The 23220-nt window shown below is 42.5% G+C and overlaps 1 protein-coding gene across 1 annotated transcript in view; it reads right to left on the reverse strand.

The window, feature by feature from the left end:
• The window catches only part of LRIG3 (leucine rich repeats and immunoglobulin like domains 3), a 55671-nt gene that overhangs the window by 14371 nt on the left and 18080 nt on the right, over window positions 1-23220 (reverse strand). Inside the window, exons 4-10 of the mRNA XM_082239524.1 lie at window positions 7078-7212; window positions 6433-6576; window positions 5409-5552; window positions 5005-5148; window positions 4428-4571; window positions 3065-3145; window positions 1111-1182 (exon numbers count right to left, since the gene is read on the reverse strand). Coding sequence (XP_082095650.1) covers window positions 1111-1182; window positions 3065-3145; window positions 4428-4571; window positions 5005-5148; window positions 5409-5552; window positions 6433-6576; window positions 7078-7212 — 864 coding nt within the window. The remainder of the gene's footprint in view (window positions 1-1110; window positions 1183-3064; window positions 3146-4427; window positions 4572-5004; window positions 5149-5408; window positions 5553-6432; window positions 6577-7077; window positions 7213-23220) is intronic.

Below are 23220 nucleotides of genomic sequence, written 5' to 3' on the forward strand. Positions count from 1 at the left end.
GCAGGGGAATGCCATCTGTGGACCCTATGCTGCAACACAGAAAGTCGTCTCATACCCAAACCATCTCTAGCTCAGTCTACACTGATAAGCAGCAGCTTCCCAGGGTTTCAGAGAGGGCTTTCTTCTCAGCCCTTACTGGAGATTGAAACTGGGATCGCAAGTGGGAACTTGGGCATGCAAAGCTGTTCCTTTGGAGGAAGAACTGTGAGGGGAGAGACTCCATCAGGCAAGGCCTCTTTCCACCTGCCTTGCTCTACCCTCTGCTTCTCAATGTGTATTGTATTGTTTATGTACTGTGGCTTGCTGTTGTTCTATTGATTATAGTTTAGATATTATTGTAACTGTTGAGTGGATTTCTGTTTAACTTTTATATGTTGATATTATTATACTATTCTAATGATTGTTGAAAGTTACTTTTTTGATGGAGGTTGCCTATTTTAAAATTATGTTTTATTATCACATTTTTGTATTGCATTAGATTGTTACGTTTCCGAGCACAATTCAAAGTGTTGGTGCTGACCTTTAAAGCCCTAAACGGCCTCGGTCCAGTATACCTGAAGGAGCGTCTCCACCCCCATCGTTCTGCCCGGACGCTGAGGTCCAGCGCCGAGGGCCTTCTGGCGGTTCCCTCATTGCGAGAAGCAAAGCTACAGGGAACCAGGCAGAGGGCCTTCTCGGTAGTGGCGCCCGCCCTGTGGAACGCCCTTCCAGCAGATGTCAAAGCGATAAACAACTACCTGACATTCAGAAGACATCTTAAGGCAGCCCTGTTCAGGGAAGTTTTTAACGTGTGATATTTTATTGTATTTTTGGTTTTTGTGGAAGCCACCCAGAGTGGCTGGGGAGGCCCAGCCAGATGGGCGGGGTATAAATAATAAATTATTATTATTATTATTATTACAAGATGTACATTTTTTGTTTCTTCAGCTTGTAAACCGCCTTGAGTATTGTAAGATAGAAAGACGGTATACAAATTAAAAATGATGCTGATGATGATGAAAGCAGGAGCTTGACCACTGACCTATATGCCCCCTTTGAAGGTTATCATTGAGTTGGCATCATTGCACATTTTAAAAATTGTCTGGTTCAATGTGATTTTCAACTACTTACAGGTGTTCAAGTGCATCCAGACCAGAAAACGCTTTCTTAGTAATTGACCTAATCCGGTTTCCTTGGAGTAGCCTGGAAATATAAAACACTTAATATGTAAAAGATGAAAATGAAATAGATGCATGATTTTTGGAACCGTTAGGAGAGACTCTTGATAATTGCTTTTTAGGCATGTTTTACTGCACTATGTCTACCTACCTCTCAACACCTTCCTCTCCTAAATATATACGTGTATTCTGCTTCAGTTACTGGAGAGATGAAGGCATGTTCAAAGCCTTTTAATGTATATAATTTGGTGAAGCTTTTTTTTTTTTTTGCAAGGGCTGTCAGCCAATTTATTTCTACATCTGTGCATTGTGAAGAAAATCTTTGCATTCTAACAGAGCCATTGCCTCTAAATGCTGGATTGCCCTGCCAAACATCTGCCCTTGTCTGCCTTATGTAGCTTTCCACTAACAGGACTGCCTTTAATTTCGACTCTAAAGAATCTTGGTCTTATGTGAAAGGCATAAGGACTGATTGCACGACACCATGCATGCAGTTAAGATAATCCAAAGTTTTTTCAACTGAAGCGTATTTGGAAACTTTTTTTGTAATTAATGAAAAGAGAGATGTACTGAAGAGAGGGACACGGGTGGCGCTGTGGTCTAAACCACAGCCTAGGACTTGCCGATGAGAAGGCCGGCGGTTCAAATCCCTGTGACGGGGTGAGCTCCCGTTGCTCGGTCCCTGCTCCTGCCAACCTAGCAGTTTGAAAGCACGTCAAGTGCAAGTAGATAAATAGGTACCTCTCCGGCGGGAAGGTAAACGGAGTTTCCGTGTGCTGCTCTGGTTCGCCTAATGGTCCTAATGGTCAGGGGTCCCTTTACCTTACTGAAGAGAAGCACATCACGGAAGGCCGGGTTAAACTAAGATGACTCCAAAGAGCATATCAAGAAAAAATCCTGGTGTTTCTGGACTTTTGCCCCAAGGTTTCATAGGTAAAGGTAAAGGGACCCCTGACCATTAGGTCCAGTTGTGACCGACTCTGGGGTTACGCACTCATCTCGCTCTATAGGCTGAGGGAGCCGGCATTTGTCTGCAGACAGCTTCAAGCCGCTTCTGGCGAACCAGAGCAGCATACGGAAACGCCGTTTACCTTCCCGCCAGAGTGGTACCTATTTATCTACTTGCACTTTGACGTGCTTTTGAACTGCTAGGTTGGCAGGAGCAGGGACCGAGCAACGGGAGCTCACGCCATCGCGGGGATTCAAACCGCCAACCTTCTGATCAGCAAGCTCTAGGCTCTGTGGTTTAACCCACAGCGCCACCTGCGTCCCTTTTCCAAGGTTTCATGTGTTAATTTTGTCTTTCCTGATTACCCTTCTCCCTCCAACTATAAGCTAAATAAAGCAGATTAATATGAGAATCAAGCTTCTGCTAGCTTTGCACTGTTGCAGCTCAGACCTCAGCAGAGAGGGCTGTGTCAGGGAAGTACAGTGGTACCTCCGAAGTTGAAAGGAATCTGTTCCGGAAGTCTGTTTGACTTCCAAACGTCCTGAAACCAAGGTGCAGTTTCCGATTGGCTGCAGGAAGCTCCTGCAGCCAACTGGAAGCCAGGGAAGTCATGTTAGATGTTCGGGTTCCAAAGAACATTCGCAAACTGGAATACTCACTTCCAGGTTTGCGGCGTTCAGGAGCCAAAACGTTCAACTCGCAAGGTGTTTGGGATCCACGGTACAACTGTAAATGTTAACGTACAGTCAAGCACCCTAATGGCCAAATCCACCTCACAGATGACTTCCAGCTTCCCTTAACCACCAATACTAGCAATCTTTTCTTTCCCACCCTTCCTTCCTGGTCCTTCTTTAATCTTTACTTTTGCCTCCATTGCCTCTGGAAGGTCAATAGCAGCTGGGGTGGGATGGGGAACACAGAATCTGCATTTGAAGATAAAGCAGTAAGTTGTACTTACAGCCACCTAAGTTTGTCAAGTCCGGAAAAAGCGCCATTCATATCTTCGATTGTCCAGGAGATTTCATTGTTTTTAAGATCCCTGTTGAGAGAAATAGATAAGTCAGATCCAAGGTCTTCAAAGTGTACAAGTGCGTTTAAATCACAAAAGCAATTGATTCCTAGAAGGAAGCACATTGGGAACCCAGCAGCATGTTCACCCTGTTAACGGAAAAATCCGAGGGCTCTCTTGGACAAAACAAAGACACCAACCAGGATAACTTGGAGCAAAACAGCAGCCTGTAGGCTTGGCCTTTATTGAACTGTTGCAACAGGGTATTCCCTTCACTTGCAAGAGAGAGGAAAGACCCAGAACAATGGGCTGCAAGACCTTATAAAAACTTTTGAAATTCCCCTCCTCTAGGTCAAGCCCACCCCCAGAAACATCATGCATACATTACAGAAGGGGTTGACATCATGCATACATTACAGAAAGGAGGGGTTGAGGGAGGAGTTGTGGTGGTAACCTGAGTGTCCTGTCACCTGGCTTTCCCCCTGCCCATGAGTCACTTCCAGGAGACAAAGGAGAGTTTGCAGTTTCCTGCCCCCAGAGGGAAGATCTGATCATTGTCCTTTGTTTCAGTCTGTTCTGAATCCACTACCATATGCAAGTTCTTTGTCATTTTGATTGTCTTCTGTCTGGGATTATCAAGGCTGACATAGCAACTGGGCAGGGCTCCTGTGGATGTGCTGGTATGCTGAAGAGATTATGGCTGACCAGAAACCAAGCCACCCTCCTTTGATAGTAAAATAAAAATGGAACAGTGCAAATCCGATGTATGGTTGATTTTCTATGAATTCATAACAGAAATGTGGCGTATGTAGTGTGTGAGTGTGAGTGTGTGTGAAGTTTGTGCAAACAGAATGATTGGGGTGGGGGGGTTCCTGCTACAACCCCTAGTCTAAATGTTTTACTCAACTGGAAACCCAGGAAATTGGTTACTTTTTCTTAAGAGAAGCACCCTCTTAAAAGTCGATTTCAAAAGGAGCAGCTGCATGCCATAAAATCAGCAAAGTAAAGCAGCCCTGCTATGTCATGATTTTACTTTTTGTTCAACTGATCGTATGACGTTTTTTATTTTTTTCAGGCCTGTTGTGAGGAATTATTCTAAAATGTGAGGTATATATATATATGAAATAAAATCAAAACAGTTAAAGTAGCTTCAACAGTTGTTACCAATGCATATCAATGGCAGCAGAGACGAAACCTTCTTTATATCAAAATGTACTCATCGTTTAGAATTCCTTCACATTCATCTACACTAAGATAGTCTTGCTATTGTAGAGCTTTCTGAAAGAGAGAAAAACCCTACTATGAAACTTACAAAGTCTGCAAACTCGATAGCCCTCGGAAGGCACAGTCAGCAATGTAGCTCACTCTGTTGTTCCCAACATTCAGCCTCACAAGTAGGCTTAAGCCAACAAAGCTTGAATCCTCCAGCCGAGTTAAATGATTATAAGTTAAGTCCCTGCAAGTTTGAGAGGGGGAGAAACATTTGCTTTAATCAGAATTAATAAGGAACCCAAACCCAATTCACAATTCGTCCCCTGACTAATTTCAGCCTGATTATTTTTGATATAAGCTTGCACATTATTTTCCATTACAAAGAAAATAGTAGAATGGGTTTCCTTATTCCTAATAGTAGAATGGGTTTCCTTATTTAGAAAATTACAGTAACAAAAGACCAAACATAACTTTTACGAAGGGGGGGGGGGACAGACGCAGTTGGCATCAGCTCCTCACAACAAAATATCATTGCATTAACTAACACACAAACAGCTGTTGCCACCTTTAGAAATCTTGTTAGGAAAAAAATCACAGCTCACTGGTAAGCCGCTCATGCTTTGGCTTGTACCCTGCTCTTAAAAATGGAAGAGTTTAAACACAAAACTACTACTCACAGCTCACTGAGTTTTTGGCAAAACTCCCAGGCATCAGGGCTGATTCTGCTGATAGCATTTTGGCTAAGATGGAGCTGCTGCAACATCAGCAAGCCATAAAGCCAGCCTTTGGTAATCTCTGTTAGGTTGTTATGATCCAGCTGCCTGTACACACACACATACATACATAGAAACAGAAAAAGGGGGGGGGGAAAGACCTCAAGTTTCATATGAAAACTTAAAAATCAATACATAACAAGAAGAAATTAAGGCTCTTCCTACTGGAAACAGAAGCCAGAAAAGTTTTACAGGTTGGTGGGTTGTACATTTATATATTGTTAGCATCACAGTTACTCAAAATAAGCAATGAACTAAGGGATTCAAAAATGAATTATTTTTTGAAGACTACGGAAGCGTATACTTACAGGATTTCCATGCTACTTAATCCCCAGAAAGCTCCATCCATGAGCCTAGCTAGCCCATTTCTTTGTATTCTTAAAGATTTCAAAGAAGGAAGTCCTTGAAACGTAAGCCCATCTATTTTTTTAATTTTGTTACGGTTCATTTCTCTGAGGGGAAAAAAAGAGTTCCAAGTTAACTAAAATAAGCTCAGACTTCCCAGCATATATATATATATATATATATATATATAGAGAGAGAGAGAGAGAGAGAGAGAGGGGTCCAGCACCGAGGGCCTTCTGGCAGTTCCCTCACTGCGAGAAGCCTAGTTACAGGGAACCAGGCAGAGGGCCTTCTCAGTAGTGGCACCCGCCCCTGTGGAACGCCCTCCCACCATCTGAAGGCAGCCCTGTTTAGGGAAGCTTTTAATGTTTGATGTATTACAATATTTTAATATTTTTTGGGAAGCCGCCCAGAGTGGCTGGGGAAGCCCAGCCAGATGGGCAGGGTATAAATAACACACACACACACACACACACACACACACACACACACACACTGGCTGCTCCACTCTTGGTACAATCAGAACGTCAAAGTGTAGCCCCACAAATTGTTGATTACGTACGATGCTTGTAGCGAGATGGAACAGTAACAAATAAAATCCAGATCTTCCTGACGTACCAGGATTACATTGTGAGCTGCAACAGTATGTTAGCATTCTGAGGGGCATTACTCAGGGCAAGCAGATCATATCAACATGAAACCTTAGGACAGGGATGGTGGAAACTGTGATCTCCATTGTGTTGTTGGTCTACAGGTTTCAACATCCCTGACAACTGGCCACACTGACTGCAGCTGATGGGAGCTGGTGTCTAGCAACATCTGGAGCACGAGTTCCTCATCCTCGGTTTAAAACATGAATGCATCATGAGATCTATGCCTCTGTTCTATCTAAAGCTTTCCTGCCTTTATGTGGTTACTACTGAGGTTGATGCTCAACCGCTGCCAGAAGCCTGCAAGACTAATTTAAAACAGTTAGGCTGTACTCACAGATGCTGGAGATGAGGGAGTTTAAACATCTTCTGTGGGATGGCTGAAATTCGGTTCCTGTTCAGCTTTAATACTTGAAGTGTGCTAGACAGGTTGTCAAAAGTTCCTGGTTCCATGGAGATTATTCGATTATTATTAATGTGGCTGTGGAAACAATGACAGTTAGCAACTATGGAAATTGTAGAAGATTTCGTACCAAGACCTCATTACCGACTACGTGGTAACTGCTAATCCTAACTTAAGAACTTAATAATTGCTTTAAAATATCCCCCACCTCTGTCAACCTCCAATCGGTGGTTAAGGGGAACTTTGAATGGAAACATACGTTTTGCCTTCAGCCAAAGTCTATGGTTCCTAGCAGACAGGAAATAACCAGCATGATCCAATGGCAAATATAATTTAAATTCTGAAATAATATTTCAATGACTGAAAGATATTCTGGCCTTCCACTCGTAGAAGGGACCATTAGATTCAACCCAATGTATTTATAGGACAATTTTTTAAAAAATAATAATCACACATACTGAAAGGGCTGTTTTTACTTTAGTCTACTACTTTAACTATGCTTATCAGACAGTAAATTAATATATGATTTTAGAACTCAAGATGTAATGAAAGCCTTGTCTTAAATAAAGTTAAACTTACATGTACTTGAGCATCAGAGAAGGAAACGACTCTGCCTTAAGCACAGAAATATTGTTGTTGCTCAAGTCCAAAGTTTCTAAAGACTGGAATGGCTTCAGGTCTTCAGGCAAGATGTCTGTAATCTTGTTACTTGTCCTAAATTAAAATTTACATGTCAAATTTAAGGCAGTTTCCAGACAAGCAATGAAATGATTGCACTTCCCAATAACTTTTTATTAGGAAAAATAAAAAGTTTTGCCAGGATGAAGGTAGCAATCCTATATTCATGCTCCTAGCCATAAGTCCCATTGAACTCCACGGAGCTTATTTCTGACCAGACATGGAGAAAACTGCAATGTCAGAGCCACCCATGAAAGCAAAACAACATAAAGATTATGGAGGGTTGGTGGAGTCTCTGGTGCGCATTGGGGCAGGGGGATGCAGGGGTCAATGAATGGAGGGGAAGTCTCAACATTCCCCCCCCAAAAAAAAATCACATACAAGGAACCATGAGCAAAAGAGGCATAGCACGCAAAAAGAGAAGAGGGAAGGCAACTATTAAGATGCAGAAAGCTCTGAACACATGGAAAAGCCAGAGAAAAATGATAAAGACATGACAGAACAGAGCAGCTAGTCAGACGGATGACATTGAGCAATGTTCAGAGAACAAAACATGGGGAGGAAATCAAGAAGAGGAGGACAAACAAAACATGAACGTCTTTGGAATTAAGAAATTTATAATTAATACCATCAGGAAAAGAACAAAAAAAAGGAAGAGGTGATTATAACGTGAGACAGGAGAACAAGTTAAGAAGCAGAATTCAGGAGCCAAAGAAGGGGAACACTGTGAACTTGGGAGCCAAAGAAGAAAAACAACCAAAACCTGAACACAACAAGAATAAGGCCTTCCATGTACACATCTAATAACAGGGTATGTGATCACTGGAACTTTGCTGTTCTGCTACAGTGTTCACTGGCATCATATCTTAAATTAAAATTTAGTTCTTTTGAGGAAACAAATTATTCATAGTTTCCTAATGACTATTTATTTATTTGCTTCCTTTGGGAGAGTCAGTTCAGCACAACAATTCTAGAGCTGACCCAGGAGGTATCAGGCACTAAGTCAGTCACAGTGTCAAACATGCTGCTCTTATTCTGTCAAGAGCACAATTTAAAATAACACAAGTAATGCTCTCTTCTCAATCAATAGATTTTATTGCATTGGCCATGTGGCCATAGCATAATATACATTGAAATAACAACATAAAATGGGGGTGGGGAGGTAAAGGTGGATATCGTCCTGGGCAATTACTTAAAAGAGAGGAAAAAAAGTGCTGAGGCTGGAGGAGGGCCGTTAAGGGTCCTTCAGCTCCTCAGATTTGTCCTAACTCAATTGTCGTTGGACAATAAGGCTACTTGGAACTTCGTTCGATTGTGCGGCGCGTCAACTGCAGCTGTGGGGTTAAGGAAGAGGTTAGTGCCGCTTTCCTTTTCATCACACTAAGCAGGAAGTTAGCTGTCATCTCGGTAATCCAACAATCAGAATCCTGCAAAAAGAGGGACACTATCCAAGGCTGGATTGGGAGATGAAGCTCATTCACGAGGGAGTTAAAAACCGAGATCTTTCATCTGTCCAGTTGGGACAGAAGAGCATTACATGTTCCATAGTCTCCGGGGACGTGTCTCTCTTCTCCTCAGCTATCAACCCAAGAAAAGGGCCACCAGTCACCCACTCTGAACAAAATTGTAACAAATTTGTTCTCATGTTTGCATATAGGATAGGGTGCCACCAGCAAAAGAGATACCGTGTGTCATGCTTAGGGAAATAGAAGGGGCTTTAAAGTTTTCATAAAGACTGCATCGTTTCATCCTTCCACATAATTTCAGGATGTTTTTCTGCATTCAGGATCCAAAAATGACCCTCTGAAAATTCCTGCTCAAATTGGTGTAGGTCACATAGCAGCAGCTATTCCATCAGGCAAGAGAACAGATGGGGGAAATGGAAACACAGCTATCCCATTGCCTCTGCCCTACCCTCAACAACAGCCAGTTCCATCCTACTTCCATTCCAACTGGTCTTCAAAAACTGAACTGTGTCTTCAAAAACTGGTACCCGAGTTTGCTACCAACCCTTCCATCCATCCATCCATCCATCCATCCATTCCTTTGCATGTCAAGCCTGAAAGCAGCAGGGATGATCTTACTATTGATTTTGGAAACTACTCTGGGAGCCTTTTCAGCTGAAGAATGAGGGTAAAAATGCTTGAGATCAAGAAATAATTGGCAATCCTTGTTGAGATGCCTGTCAGCGGAGCCACCTCCAGGTTTGAGGGAGTACTAGGCAAAGAGCTTTCTGCCGGGCCTTCTCCTACATCAGGGACGAGGAGTTTGTGGCCCTTTGGGTATTGTTAGGACTCCCAACTCCCATCAGCCTCGGTCAGCATCACCAATGCCCAGGCATGATGCGAGATGGAGTCCAACAAACATCTGGAAGGCTGCAGAGGTTCCTCGCTCCTATCCTTCATAGATAGATTGTTGGGCTTCTCAGGCAAGATACCACGAGCTGCCTCTTTTAAATTGCCTTCAGTACTCCAGAGCAATGCAGGAGTCCTCTGGTAAATTAAAAATGGTGGTTCAGAGGCCTAGCTGCCTATAGCAAGAAACCCAAAGCAGGCATTGTTGCTGGCGACCCAGTTGCTGGGCACTGGGTTACTAGAAGTTGCTGGAAGCTGCCAAGTGCTGATGCCAGGCCCGTCAGGCTACTTTATGGGGCAGATTAGAAAATATGAAAGGACAGAAACGTAATGTGGTTTATCATGTTCTAAATCTAAGCAGAGGGAGAAGCTGGCTTGCCCACCTCAATTCTGCTAGAATTATACCGTTTAAGGGTACCCTGAGCACATCAATGGGACTGTTCCTTCAAAATAAGTTGTTTCTATTTAAAACAGGATGTCTGGCAACTGAGGTACCCATATAAGCACTTAAGGGAAGTTAGAGGCTGAGATTAATCACCACTCATTAAAACCAAGAAATTGGCTAAAAAGAGAAGCCAGAAGTTGTGGATTAACTAGCCCTCACACCAGATGTGTTAAAAAGAAGTGATATTTTGTTACACCTCAGACATTGTTCTCACTCAGCATCAAGTTTCAGCCCTTGGCCTGTCGAGTCTAGGCTCTTTAAATTTAACTCTTAGCTACAAGGTCTTATATAAATCTTTTTTTCAAAAAAAACAAAACCCAACAGATGAGCCATGCGGCAGATTTATGAGTGAGCAAGACAAAGTTAGATAACAAGTTTAAGAGGCTTTAGTTTAGACGTTAGTGTTCATAAGGTAATTACTAATAAGGTACTAAAAACTGCCAATTACTTGAGTGACAAATAAAATTTTCCTTGCAGTAAAACTGTGCTTCAGCCTAAGCCAGCAATTTCCTGAACTGCACGCCTCCTAAATTGCAGTGTGAAAGTATTCAGTTAGGGAGAGCGTACACACTGCAGTCTTTGTGTCACCATTGCTTCATAAAAGAGAAATTTCTTACAACTGGCTGGATAATAGCCCCCCCCCCCATCATGAATTTCAGCTGTTCCTAATGGATCTGAATAATCTCACCTTCAGATCAGATGTTAACTAACTGGCAAATTACTCCAAGGCAGCCTCCTTTACAGATAAGGCTTGCTGGAGCTTTATTGTGGGAATACGGGAAGAGAGAATACGGGAAGAGAAAGAACATTCGTTTGTTAACTAACAGCGGGCAAGACATTAGTAGTTTAATTACATCTCAATATAGTTCAAAGGCAGAGTAAGTAATTAAACCATCCAGCATTTTTGGTGCTGGTTATCTGAAAGATGCACTTGAAGATAAAGCTTTCTCATCTCTGCACTGAATGTTACACTGTCTTAAAGAACATCATATCTTCAGTCAGAGGTCCTCAATCTTTGTAGGCCCCCTGGCCCACACGGAGTTTTGAGAGCATGTCACAGGCAAAAACCCTTTTGCTCCCTTCGGTTCTCCCACCCCACAACAGGCAAGCTCTCTGCCCCCCCTTTTTTCCATGGGGCCTGAATAAAAGTCAAATCCAGCAAAATGAAACTGGATTTTAGTAAATTCACATACTTCTATATCCTCCCCTCCAAAAAAAAGGACATAAAATTAAAACTTATGCTGGTAGACTGCACCATTAAAAAATGTGAGTAAATCACAAATCCAAAACTTGCCAGAACCACAAAAACACTGATCCAATGCAGAGATCCATATGGGTCATCATGATTTATTTATGTGTTTTGCAAAGGATTACAACAAAACCTCCAGTGAATTACAGAACGCATCTGCGGACACAGAGGTAACCTATAATTTGATGACAGTTTTGAGGGGATCCCCTGAAAAAATGAGGAAAATTCAAGCTCTCACATAAACTAACCTGAATTAAATTAGATTTGAATGTCTCTTATTAGCAGGAACACCAACAAAACTTTGAAGTTTCCTCAGACCTCGAATATCTCCTTACATATAACAAGTATGTAAGAGCGTTGTCATGCTGCAGTTTGCAAAAGTGTCGACAGGTGGCGCTACAAACTACAGGGGGCAACAAACTGGGCTGTCAGTACTGTTGAGCCATCACAGCAGAATCAGAGAATGAGGAAGAAGCTTGAGGTACAAGGACAAGACTATCAGGACAGGGCAGCTTCCCAGCAACCACTGTGCTCTGCTACTGTCCGTCTCACACCGATGATGCCTGTTAGTGGGCATCCTATGAATGGACAGGGTGATTTGGTTGAGCTGTAGGTGGGGGGTTGGAGATTGTGAATGGAACAGGCACAGATATGGCTGATGGAGCTCACAGTATCTACACCTGTCTTTCTCTGCCTTGGGTCCTCCAATGCTGTTGGGCTACAACTCCCATCACCCCTAAACTAGCAGGACTAGTGGTCAGGGATGATGCGATCTGTAGTCCAACAACAACATTCAGGCTGAGAAAGGCTGATCTGTACCGAATATAGCTGGGAAACCAGGGGCATCAACTGAAGTCAACTGGTGAGTGCAAAGGAAGAGGAGTCTGAATGACGGACACAAATCCCCAGATACTCTGATTTAATTGTATACTTTTTGTTTCAAAAATAGCATTACATCTGAAACACAAGAATGTGCCAATCATGGCTATAAATCACATCAAATCTCAGAAAGATGATCAACAGTTGTGACCATTTACAGGATGTCTATCATTACCTTGAGCTTGTAGAGAGGAAAATAACGATTTGCCTAACATACTATAAATAAAACAAATTAAAACACCTTTTAAATCAGGGTTGGGCAACCTGAAGTCCAAGGTCCTATGAGGCCCTCTGTATTGTTCCATGAAGCAGAAAGGGCAGAAAAAACTTCATGAAAGATGAGTGGCAAAAAACAGAATATATATATATATATATACTTAAAAGCAAAACTAAAACCACACAACTGTTATGAATGTGCTGATGGTTACTGTATCCTTAATGTGAGCTGGTAATTTATCAGTAGCAGATATTATTTCTTTTCCTTTATTTTTTAATAATCTTATTATTTCTCTTCATTAAATTTGCTATACACACACACACACACACTTTAACAGAGTAGGGATAGAACAGGGAGTTCACTCATTTCAAGCCGTACTAGTAAAATCTGCAGTTTTTGTAGTTGGTCCTAATAGGTTACTCACACTTTTTGATAAAGATCAACTCCCTTCTTATTGCATTACGTTTTGCTTGGCAGGCATTCAGATTTGATGTCAGAAAATTTGTGGGTCTACCTATGCATCTTATTGAGAGAGGCAGTGTTGTATATTTTTAACTACTGATTTTATTTATACTTGGATTTTTGTTTAGGCCAACTTGTTTTTAACTTCTGATTTTTACTGATAATTTTAATGTATCTTTTTTTGTTTCTAATGTATATTTTTGTTCCACTTTTTGTTTAATGTATATTATTTTTGTTCTAAAGCTTAGAGATTTCAACAATTAAACAGTGTATACATGCTTTTTTTTTTTTTTAAAAAAAAACCCCTTAAAAGTAAAGTCATACCTTGAAAGTCAAATGGAATCCATTCCGGAAGTCGGTTCGACTTCCAAAGCATTTGGAAACCAAATTGTGGCTTCTGATTGGCTGCAAGAAGCTCCTGCAGCCAATCAGAAGTCACGGAAGCCCCTTCAGATGTTCGTATACCAAAAACCTGAACAGTCACTTCTGGGTTTGCTGCGTTCGGAAGTCAAAACATTTGAGAACTAAGCTGTTCGAAAACCAAAGTACAACTGTACAGTGATTAAAGAAATAGAAATTCCAAGGTCCAATAATCTATTTGGTTTAGGACAGCCTTTCTCAACCTGTGGGTCCCCAGATGTTGTTGAACTACAACTCCCATCACCCCATCTAGCAAGGCCAGAGCTCAGGGATGATGGAAGTTGTAGTCCAACATCATCTGGGGACCCACAGGTTGAAAACCGCTGGTTTAGGACATTGAACATCTTCTATTGGATTGTTTCTCTTGGCAGGGGACTCTCACTATTGTGCAAACAACTAATTTCACATATTTCACCTCCACTTCTCTTAAACGCCAAACAGCCCTAGCCCTTTGACAAGGAGGACTCCAAGCATGACTGGATCTCTTTGTGCCTGGAGAAGGGAAGCAGCAGCAGAAGCAAGAGGAAATGTCAGGAGAGACTGCCGCTGTCTCCTTTCTCATCCAAATCATAAGAGAATCATAGAATGAATTGCAGAGTTGGAAGGGACCCCAAGGACCATTTAGTCCAACCACCGGCAATGCAGGAATATTCAGCTGCCCCATACGGGGATCAAACCTGCAACCTTGGAGTTATCAGCACCACTCTCTAACCAACTGAGCCATCTCTCGGACTCTCTTCCAGGGCTTCTATGTTTCATCTGCCTATGTCCAGAGAACTGCAGAAACTACAAAGTGGACCTCAGCTATATTTTTTGCCTCCACCAACTTCAGCACAGATGAGAGATGCTCAAATGAGAATAAGAGGAATCCTGGTGGACCAGATCAAAGGCCTGTCTGGCCCAGTATCCTTTTTCCCATGGTGGCCATCAAGCTGGTCCTTTTCCCCATGGTGGACCAACAAGCTGGTCTCAGTAACTGGTCCTCATGGCCATACTGCCCCTGAAACCAGGAGACAGCGTATAGTCATTCCTTATTGAAGAATCTTCACTTCCTTCACAATCCTTTACACTTCTGTGACCTCATCTATTTGGCATGCATCATACACCCTGGTACTCCCAGATCAGCCTTTGCTTTCTGTTACCATTTTCCCTTCCAACTTGCTCTGTCACAGACCAAACATTGAACATGCAGGCGTATTATTCAGCTTTACCGTGAACCACATTCAAGAGCTTGCAGAACCTGCTCCTTCCTCCCTCTGTTTGCAGTCCTTTGTTTGCTGCCTCCCCCCAACAAGTAACATTTTACCACAATTTTCATTCCTGGGCCTGATTCCAAGTGGATTCCAAGAATGAAACCTTGCCTGTAATTCAATAGGTCATGCCTCCACCTTCGTCTCAAGTTCACCATTTCTTTTTCAAGGCTCACGTACCCTTAAGCCCATCACAACAAGTTGCTAGTACATGGCAATTTAAACATCTGATCAAAACAGCTTTGCTAGTTTCAGCTATAAAAGCTTATACTTTTAGACTTGTGGTCTGAGATCCCACCTATTTTCCCCACCCCAGTTAGCCCAGAAGACCAAAGCACTGGTCACGTTCGCAACACTTGTACAGCTGCGAGAAATGTGACTTCCATATGTGTCACAGCGAACATACAACTTTATACCTTCTCAAAACACACCGGTTGACAAGGAGTTCAGGTTATATCTTATGGCTCAAAAAAAAAACCCCAAAGGAATGAGAAACCAAGTTTATATATATGAAACAAGGGACAAGCTTGTATGTGCACATTCATCACACAAAACCATGCCATCAAGGAACGACTAACGTGTGAGCAACCATCAACAGATCAAGCAACACAGAACTTTTGTGCTAACGTCATTTCACTGGGGGTAGTTCATATATTCATCTCCAACCCACCGGGTGGTGAATAATTAAATGCTGCATATTTTAGGGTGTGTGTTTTTAATTTGGGGGGTGGTGGAGACAGATAGCAGCTAGGAGCAACCTGGAAATTGCTGAGATTTGCCCAGTGCTCATAACCAATGATAGTACATAGTGATCAATATCCACACAACACAACTAGTCATCTGGTCCCCTCCCAAAACAATTTATAAGCAAACACCAGAAGTAACCAAGGTGCCACATCAGATAAGCTCACATGATTAAATAAATTATTTGAGAAAGAATTTAAACAGCCTAGATGGTTGAAGTGACTGTGCCAAACTTTGTATTGTAAGGGAAAGAAAAATATTAATTATTGGAGGGGGCATTCTTTTCAGCCTCAGAAAAGGTTATTTAAATATAAAGTAGTATGCATTCGCACCAATGCTCTAGCACAACTGCAGTGCACAAAGGGAACCACAGTAGCAGTTACACGCTTCCAGCAGTAGGGGTGCTACGCTCTCTGAGATGGGGTGAGGTTGGGAAAGCTCTGGTTTCACAGCAATGGCACCACAGCCCCTCCACCCACACTCTCATGTACTGCTGTTGGTTGTGACAATCTCCAATATCCCACTGGGGATAATAGGAAAACAAAGTTATGAGGATGAGGAAATGGTTGTTGAACTCTTCAGGTTCCAACTGAAATAGAAAGTCAAAGAATGCCAATCATTAACCAACTGGGCCAGTCAGCTCAATGGCCAAACTCTTGGGCACTTTCTTATTTCCAATGCAAGGGGCTCTTCCAGTTTTTTCTAGGACAAAGTCTGTCAGGCAAGAATAGTCTAACATCTTATTTCCGTACCTGGTGCCCTCCAGCTGTTTTGGACAACTTCCATCAGCCCCAGTTGTAATCCACAACAGCTGGTAGACATCATGTTCCCATCGTTCAGCCTGGACACTGAGGTCCAGCTCTGAGGGCCTTCTGGTGGTTACCTCACTGCGAGAAGCAAAGTTACAGGGAACCAGACAGAGGGCCTTCTCGGTAGTGGCGCCTGCCCTGTGGAACACTCTCCCAGCAGATGTCAAAGAAATAAACAACTATCTGACTTTTAGAAGACATCTGAAGAAAACCCTGTTTAGGGAAGTTTTTAACGTCTGGTGTTTTATTGTGTTTTTAATATTTTGTTGGAAGCCACCCAGAGTGGCCGGGAAAACCCAGCTGGATGGGTGGGGTATAAATAAATGATGATGATGATGATGATGATGATGATGATGATGATGGTGTACTCTATACAGAAAGGTGTCCCAAGGCAGCTGCCTTCCATCATGCAAATCTTGTATCAAGAGAAAAGTTAGGATGGAATCGCCCAGCTATTTACAGCACAAAGTCCCCTTGAAAAATTAACATGTGGTGACTCTAATTGTGCAACAATCTGATCACTTCTAAACTTCTGTAATGTTCAGAGGCGACATTCCCATTTTGGATGAGGCACGTGGAAGTGCAAGAGACATGGCAATACCCAAGCCCTCAAGGCGTGAGGATACTCTACGCAGTTATCACTACCGTGCAGAGAGTTTCGGCAACCATCAAATTATAGCCATTATATGGTCTGCTTATCTTAACTCTACCACCACAAGATAACTACCAACCGTATTACATGCCTTTCTCAGACATTCATTACCAAGGCATACATTTCATCCCATTTATGACCGTTGGCAAACAGTAAACCTCACAGAAGCTGTACCTGCCCTCCTTGAGAGAGTATCACAAAAGTACTCAGGAGCAAGAAGACAGCCAGGTATGCATGAAGTGTTTCACGAAATACTTAAACCCACACAACAGATGGCCTCACAGGTGTTTAGTTTCACTCATCACCGTTCTTATTGCAAAACTCCCTTTGTTCATAGGCTTTGTTTGCCCACCAATAGGTGTCTAGTACACACTATAAGACTCCGACAAACAATATCCTATTACCTCACAGTCCTCCCTCAGGCTTGTATAAGAAGTAGACAGGGCACAAAAGCCAAGTGGGCTGAAATGCTGAGCCACTGCTACGTCATTTTCACAGCGTAACTTTGTGCATGTTTATTCAGGAGCAAGTCCGGCTACGTTCAATGGGGCTTGCTGACTAGGAAGTGTAGGACAGCAACCTCAGTTTTAACGGGTCCTCTCATACAACACCTCTATTCACATCACATTCCCAGCTGTAGCAAGAAGTCAGGATGCAGAAGCAAGTGCATTAGACGACCTAAACAGCCTGTGACAAACAGGTCTAATTTATACACGCACTTAAGAAGGAATCCCATCTAAAGCAATCCCACTGATGATAATAATTATATTTATATGCCACCCATCTGACTGGGTTGCCCCAGCCAGTTTGGGTGGCTTCCAACCAATTAAAACGTCAAATGCAGAACAACATCAAACATTAAAAACTTCAAATGTCTTCCAAAAGTCATATAGTTGTCTATCTGTTTGACATCTGACAGGAGGGTGCTCCACACGGCAGGCACAGCTACCAAGAAGGCCCCTCTGCCTGGTTCTCTGTAACCATATTTTTTTGCGAAGAGGGAACCTCCAGAAGGCCCTTGGAGCTGAAACTCAGCATCTGGGCTGAACAGAAGATACGCTAAGATTTCATGATATGGCAATTTGTAAGTCATTCATTCACAAGGGAGCTTTTTAAAATTCAAAAATGGTTCTGTGCATGAAAATGGAAAGGCAAAGACACTACATGAGGACCTTAACAGAGTCAAAAATAAATGAGTGAATTGACCTTTAAATTGGTGATTAACTTGCACAACAGATTGTACTATGTTGCCTATTGAACCACTCGTTGACTCCAGCTTATCTACAGCAATCAGAAGGTCAACACAAATGTTAAATGTAAGGCCCTGGAGCCTTATTAGAACCTGTGGGATTCCTAAAACAAGTGTCCACTCCTGTGCTGCCTGTAACACACAATTCAAGCATTTAAAAGGTTGCCACGTGACATGCTTGAGGTGCCCTTGCAACACATTGCTTTCCTTGTACTATGAACTAAGTCAACCAGACATCACAAATCAGATTTGATAGTGGACTTATTTCCAAAGCCTTGTTGCTTCCCTACCCTTGCAGGAGTATCTCTTCTCAAGATATACAGTACTCCAGGAAGAGAAAAACTTCCCACAGTTAACAGCAAAAAGAGAATGTTGGGGAAATGCTTTCACCAAAAGCCCAATTGACTCCCCCCCCCCATAGCAAAAAAATACAGTGCCACTGAACATCTGTCAGGTACAGAATTCTGTTCTTATGAGCACCTGTGTTTTACACCCTACTCCAGGGTGTAAATCCTTTCAATGGGGAAAAAAGGGTCCTAGAGTCATCAAAACACAGCGGCTTTGATTGTGAGAATATATTATCTATCTTGAGTTGTTAATTTACTGCTGGTTAATTGTTCTGAAGAAACGCCATGCGTTCAGATAGGCAGGCTACTCCTCTGGCAGGAAAAAATACTGTGCACACTAATTTGAATGAAGATCTTCTATACCAATAGCAAACACATACGCCATGTGTGGGTCATTATCAGCCTCCATCACAGGCTGAGCAGGTTCTAGCTGCTCAGTCCCACTCCCTTGCCTCAGAGGACCTCAGTAGGAACTGTTGCCTGCTATCCGCAGAACAAGTCTTGTCTCCATCACCAGCTGAGTGAGTGCCACTGATTTAGCATGGCTCCCTTGTCTCAGATGTCATCAATGAGCTCTGTTGCCTAGTAGGAAAGACCAAGGAGGACAGGGAATGCCACCTGCAACCAGGGCCGGATTTAGGTTTGATGCGGCCCTAAGCTACTGAAGGTAATGGGGCCCTTTATATGTCCAGCTGTCCTTTTGTCAACAACAAATTGTCACTGTTTTTGTGTGTTGAGCATATGTATATGGTAATTTATGGATCTAATAAGTATCTAAAGCCATTTGCCCATGCTGCCATGCAACCAGTCCATGCAGAATGTAGGCACCCTATATATATAGAAAGGAGCAAAGCAGTAATATTTTAGGGAGCAGGCTAGCAGGCGGGGCCCATTACTTACATCATAGGAGCCTACACAACACAAAACACTGTGGCTGTATGTAGGTTTTATTCTATTTGTTTTTTATCTTATATTTTGGAAATGTACATACAGGGTTTTTTTCCTTTAAAATTTTTAGGGTCCCCCAAGAGAGTGGGGCCCTAAGCCATAGCTTGTTTAGCTTATACGTAAATCCGTAACACTGTTGGGAATCTCACTTGCCCTACTGATTTCAGTAGCACTAACCTCCAAGTTTAGCAGGCCTGAGCTGCAAACTCCCTGCTAAAGTTCCTATGAAGTAAGCTGCATTGAACCAAGTTTGACTTAGGCATATTTCTGCACAGCTCAACTCTAAAATCTGTTTTTATGTTTTACATTCTTTATTAGCTACTCTAATAAGAGCCATACTGAAGGGTATGGTATATATATATTTTCAAAATAAATAAAATAAACAAATACTCTCACTTCAAGGTAATCTACCATGTGAGGAAGATGACAGCACAGTAATTACTTCAGACTTAATGAATGCTGGCAGCTTGTATCAAATTCATTTGTGTCAGTATTTAACCCCAAATCTCTGGGTCACAGTGTTAAGATACACAAATAACAACAACAACAACAACAAAAACCTAAATTGCTCTATTTCACTGAGTTATAAAGTGGAAGATGAGGGTGTTTTCTTTTTCATATTGCACCAGATTACAGTAGCCTTTTTATTCTATATATAGTTATTCAAGTCATTTGCAGCCTAAAAGCAAAAAGAGCCCATTTCATTCTGAAATTCAGCAACCTTTGTCACCTCAGAATTGGTGACCCTGGCTGCAAGTTACACCCAAATCTCGCAGAGAATTTTTTAAAAAAGCTACACAGACACTACTTTTAAAGCTGTGCTGCATGAAAGCTCCTAGATGTATCTGCCTACAATCTGGCAAGCTTCATCCACTCTGAAGGGGAGGCTGTGCTTGCAAATTTTATCCACTCCTATGAAAAGTTTTTCAAAAAGTTATAAACCACTTTTAGATTCCCTGTCATAGTATATGGGGGGGGGGTAAACGACTTTGTTTTCAACATATCTAATTCTGTTCTGCATGAGTCAAAATGGAAAGACAGAGAGCAGCCCCAAAACAGATTGGGCTGCTTCCCAAAGCTACCGATATAGATACAAGTCAAATCTTGTTGCTGGTGCACACCCCTAGAGAATATTGTCAAAAGATAACAAACTTTCATCCTTATGATTCATGTGCAGTCAACAATAAAGAGACATAATTTAAAGTAGCCTAAGCCGCTGAGAAGCATATTACCAGAAAATAAGTGTGTATGGGGATTTGCTCCTGCCTCCAACAATTCTATCAAACAGCCTTTTGCAAAAACCTCCTTGGAGGGACAGGGCCACACATGGGGCTCCTCTATCCGCAGCAACTTCTATGAAATTACTTTAGCGGAAGAGAAAGCTCCATGCCTTGTGGGGCAACTCACAGAGAGTTGACATCTTCTTGCAGTGAATTGGAAAGCACACTCACTGAAAGCACCTCTGAGTGTGAACATCAGAATGCAGAGCAGGTTCCATGTCAAGTGTCCAGAAGCAGGGGAAAACTGGCCTCGCCATTAATATAACTGGTATGCACATGGAAGAATGGAGTGTTTATTTTACCATTTACTCAACAATGTCAATCACACATACCATTGCAAGACAGAAGGCAACGACTCCCTCTTATATAGTGAAATATAGCACAGATCTGAATGAAAGCCAATACAATCAAGAAGTCAAATGCTCTCGGAAAATGACAGCCTATTGGATGTACTGCAAGGCTTTCCATCATTCTTCACATATTGGTTGGCTGTGTCAAAGCTGAAGGGTGAAACTTATTTGCTGGTGCCCTCCAACTAAACTTTGAGAAGTAGCAGCCAAACTGCACGGAGAAGGCAGAAGGATGATCTTGCCAGGCTCTTGGCAAAGCACACTCCATCACTTTCTCTGTAGGACTGTATGAGATACAGCATTACTGAAAAGGTACAAATTTTCATATATAGATAGATAGATAGATAGATAGATAGATAGATAGATAGATATAGATATATAGAGGCAAGCCCCCATTTACACAGGAGTTATGTTCCGAGGCACTGTGTGCACCAGTGAAATCGCGCATATCTGAAACACCACTGAAAAAGCCTGCAAGCGCCCTGCTCCACACTTGTCCTGCCTCCACGCCACTCTAATACAGTGGTACCTCGGGTTAAGTACTTAATTCGTACCGGAGGTCTGTTCTTAACCTGAAAATGTTCTTAACCTGAAGCACCACTTTAGCTAATGGGGCCTCCCGCTGCTGCCGTGCCACCGGAGCACAATTTCTATTCTCATCCTGAAGCAAAGTTCTTAACCCGAGGTACTATTTCTGGGTTAGTGGAGTCTGTAACCTGAAGCATATGTAACCTGAAGCGTATGTAACCCGAGGTACCACTGTATTATAAGAGAAGGCAGGGAACATCTCCCGATCCACTTTTTCCCCCACCACACATGATCTTATAACACCTCCACCAAAAAAGCATTTCTCTTCTAAAATTTGCACCATTTGTAATCATGATTTCTTCAGTCATAATGCTGAGGAGTTGATTAATGGGTTGGGAGTTGCCAGAGTTCTTATCACGACACCGGGGCATATTGCATTCCATTCTCATAGAGGCTGTCTGTGTTATGAACCCTCCATGCATCTCTAATGGCGGATGGCTTTGAAAGCAGGTGGGGTAATGGCAAGAGAACCCCTCTCCTTCCACCACTCTCAGAAATTTATTGTGTCCAGACAGGGAAACCTTTCCTGAATTTTTTTTTTTAAAAAATCAAAAATCAGAGCATAACTTAGGACTGAAACCACACTTACAAAGGAGATTGTCATGGACCTTCACTTTTAATGAAACAAAGGAAGTGTCCCTCAGATTGCCAAAGTATAACAGAAACCAGGTGAGCATCATTCATCTCACATCTACTTCTCAACTACAGGACCAAAGGAAGCCTACAGAGCAGAAGTCAAGCTTGTCCACATTCACAAAAAGTGCCTTTCCCCCAATTCAGAGACTTCCATTCAAGTGCAAAAGTACAGAATGGAGAGAGGGAGAGCCTGCTTCTGCGCAGAGAAAGGAGTGTAATGTGCAGAATCTGTGGTCACACTTCACAAGTGCAGAATTAAGTACCGGACACGGAATTTCTGCATGCAAGAAATTTACCAGTATGTCTGTTTGCAGCAATATAGAATGGAATGCAGGTGGTGAGGGCAGGATGGGGTTTTACTGCCCAACACAGACCTGAGAGCGGTAGAAACAGAATTATGCAACAGATGCATGTGCAAATTAGCTTCATTTCCCTAACTGATGCAGGCCACAGACTCCAGCGCTTCTCAGCACATTGTTTGGGGTATCCTGGATTTTTCTTATTAGAACATATGCCACGCCGGTAATGGCAGTCTTGCCCCAGAGTCAAGCTAGAAAGGTGCCAGCTGCTCTCCTATCCTGCTCCAACTCATCGGAGGGATTAGTAGCAGAGAAAGGAAGAAAGAGAGGCTGCCAGATATGGAGACAAAAAAGAAGTCCGTCTGCTTTCCAAAATAAGCCAAACGTGCTCTGGGAATGGGAAAATCTGACACAACGATGGCAGGCAGCCCAATGCTCCACCCATTTCGAGGAGCAGTTATAAAAGCTCACTCAGTTCAATTCCCAGCCTGTATTTACCTTCCTCCCAATTGAAAAGGCCACTAGTCGGACTGGGTTGATACAAGCCATGTAGTTTTGAGCAGAGCGGTCAATTTGCTTCCATGCCAATTGACAGGGCAGCACACACACGGAAGGTCACACACAGGCATTGATCGGAGCAGCATTTATCTGGCTCAGTCAGAATTTGTGGAAAGGTGCTAATGGGCACACACGCCAGGGTGAGATTAGGAGCAGTTGTTGCGGTTTGGCCAGATCACTAGTACAGACTGATAACCTGCGCTGCTTAAAATGAGAAAATGGTTACACAGTACTGCTAGTTGCCCAATGCTTTGCACCCCTGAGAATCCTACTGCAGCAAGTTCTACGCCTGAGCATATTTGCTATGG

This window comes from Podarcis vaucheri, assembly GCF_965113315.1.
Source record: "Podarcis vaucheri genome assembly, chromosome: 10".
Taxonomy (NCBI): domain Eukaryota; kingdom Metazoa; phylum Chordata; class Lepidosauria; order Squamata; family Lacertidae; genus Podarcis; species Podarcis vaucheri.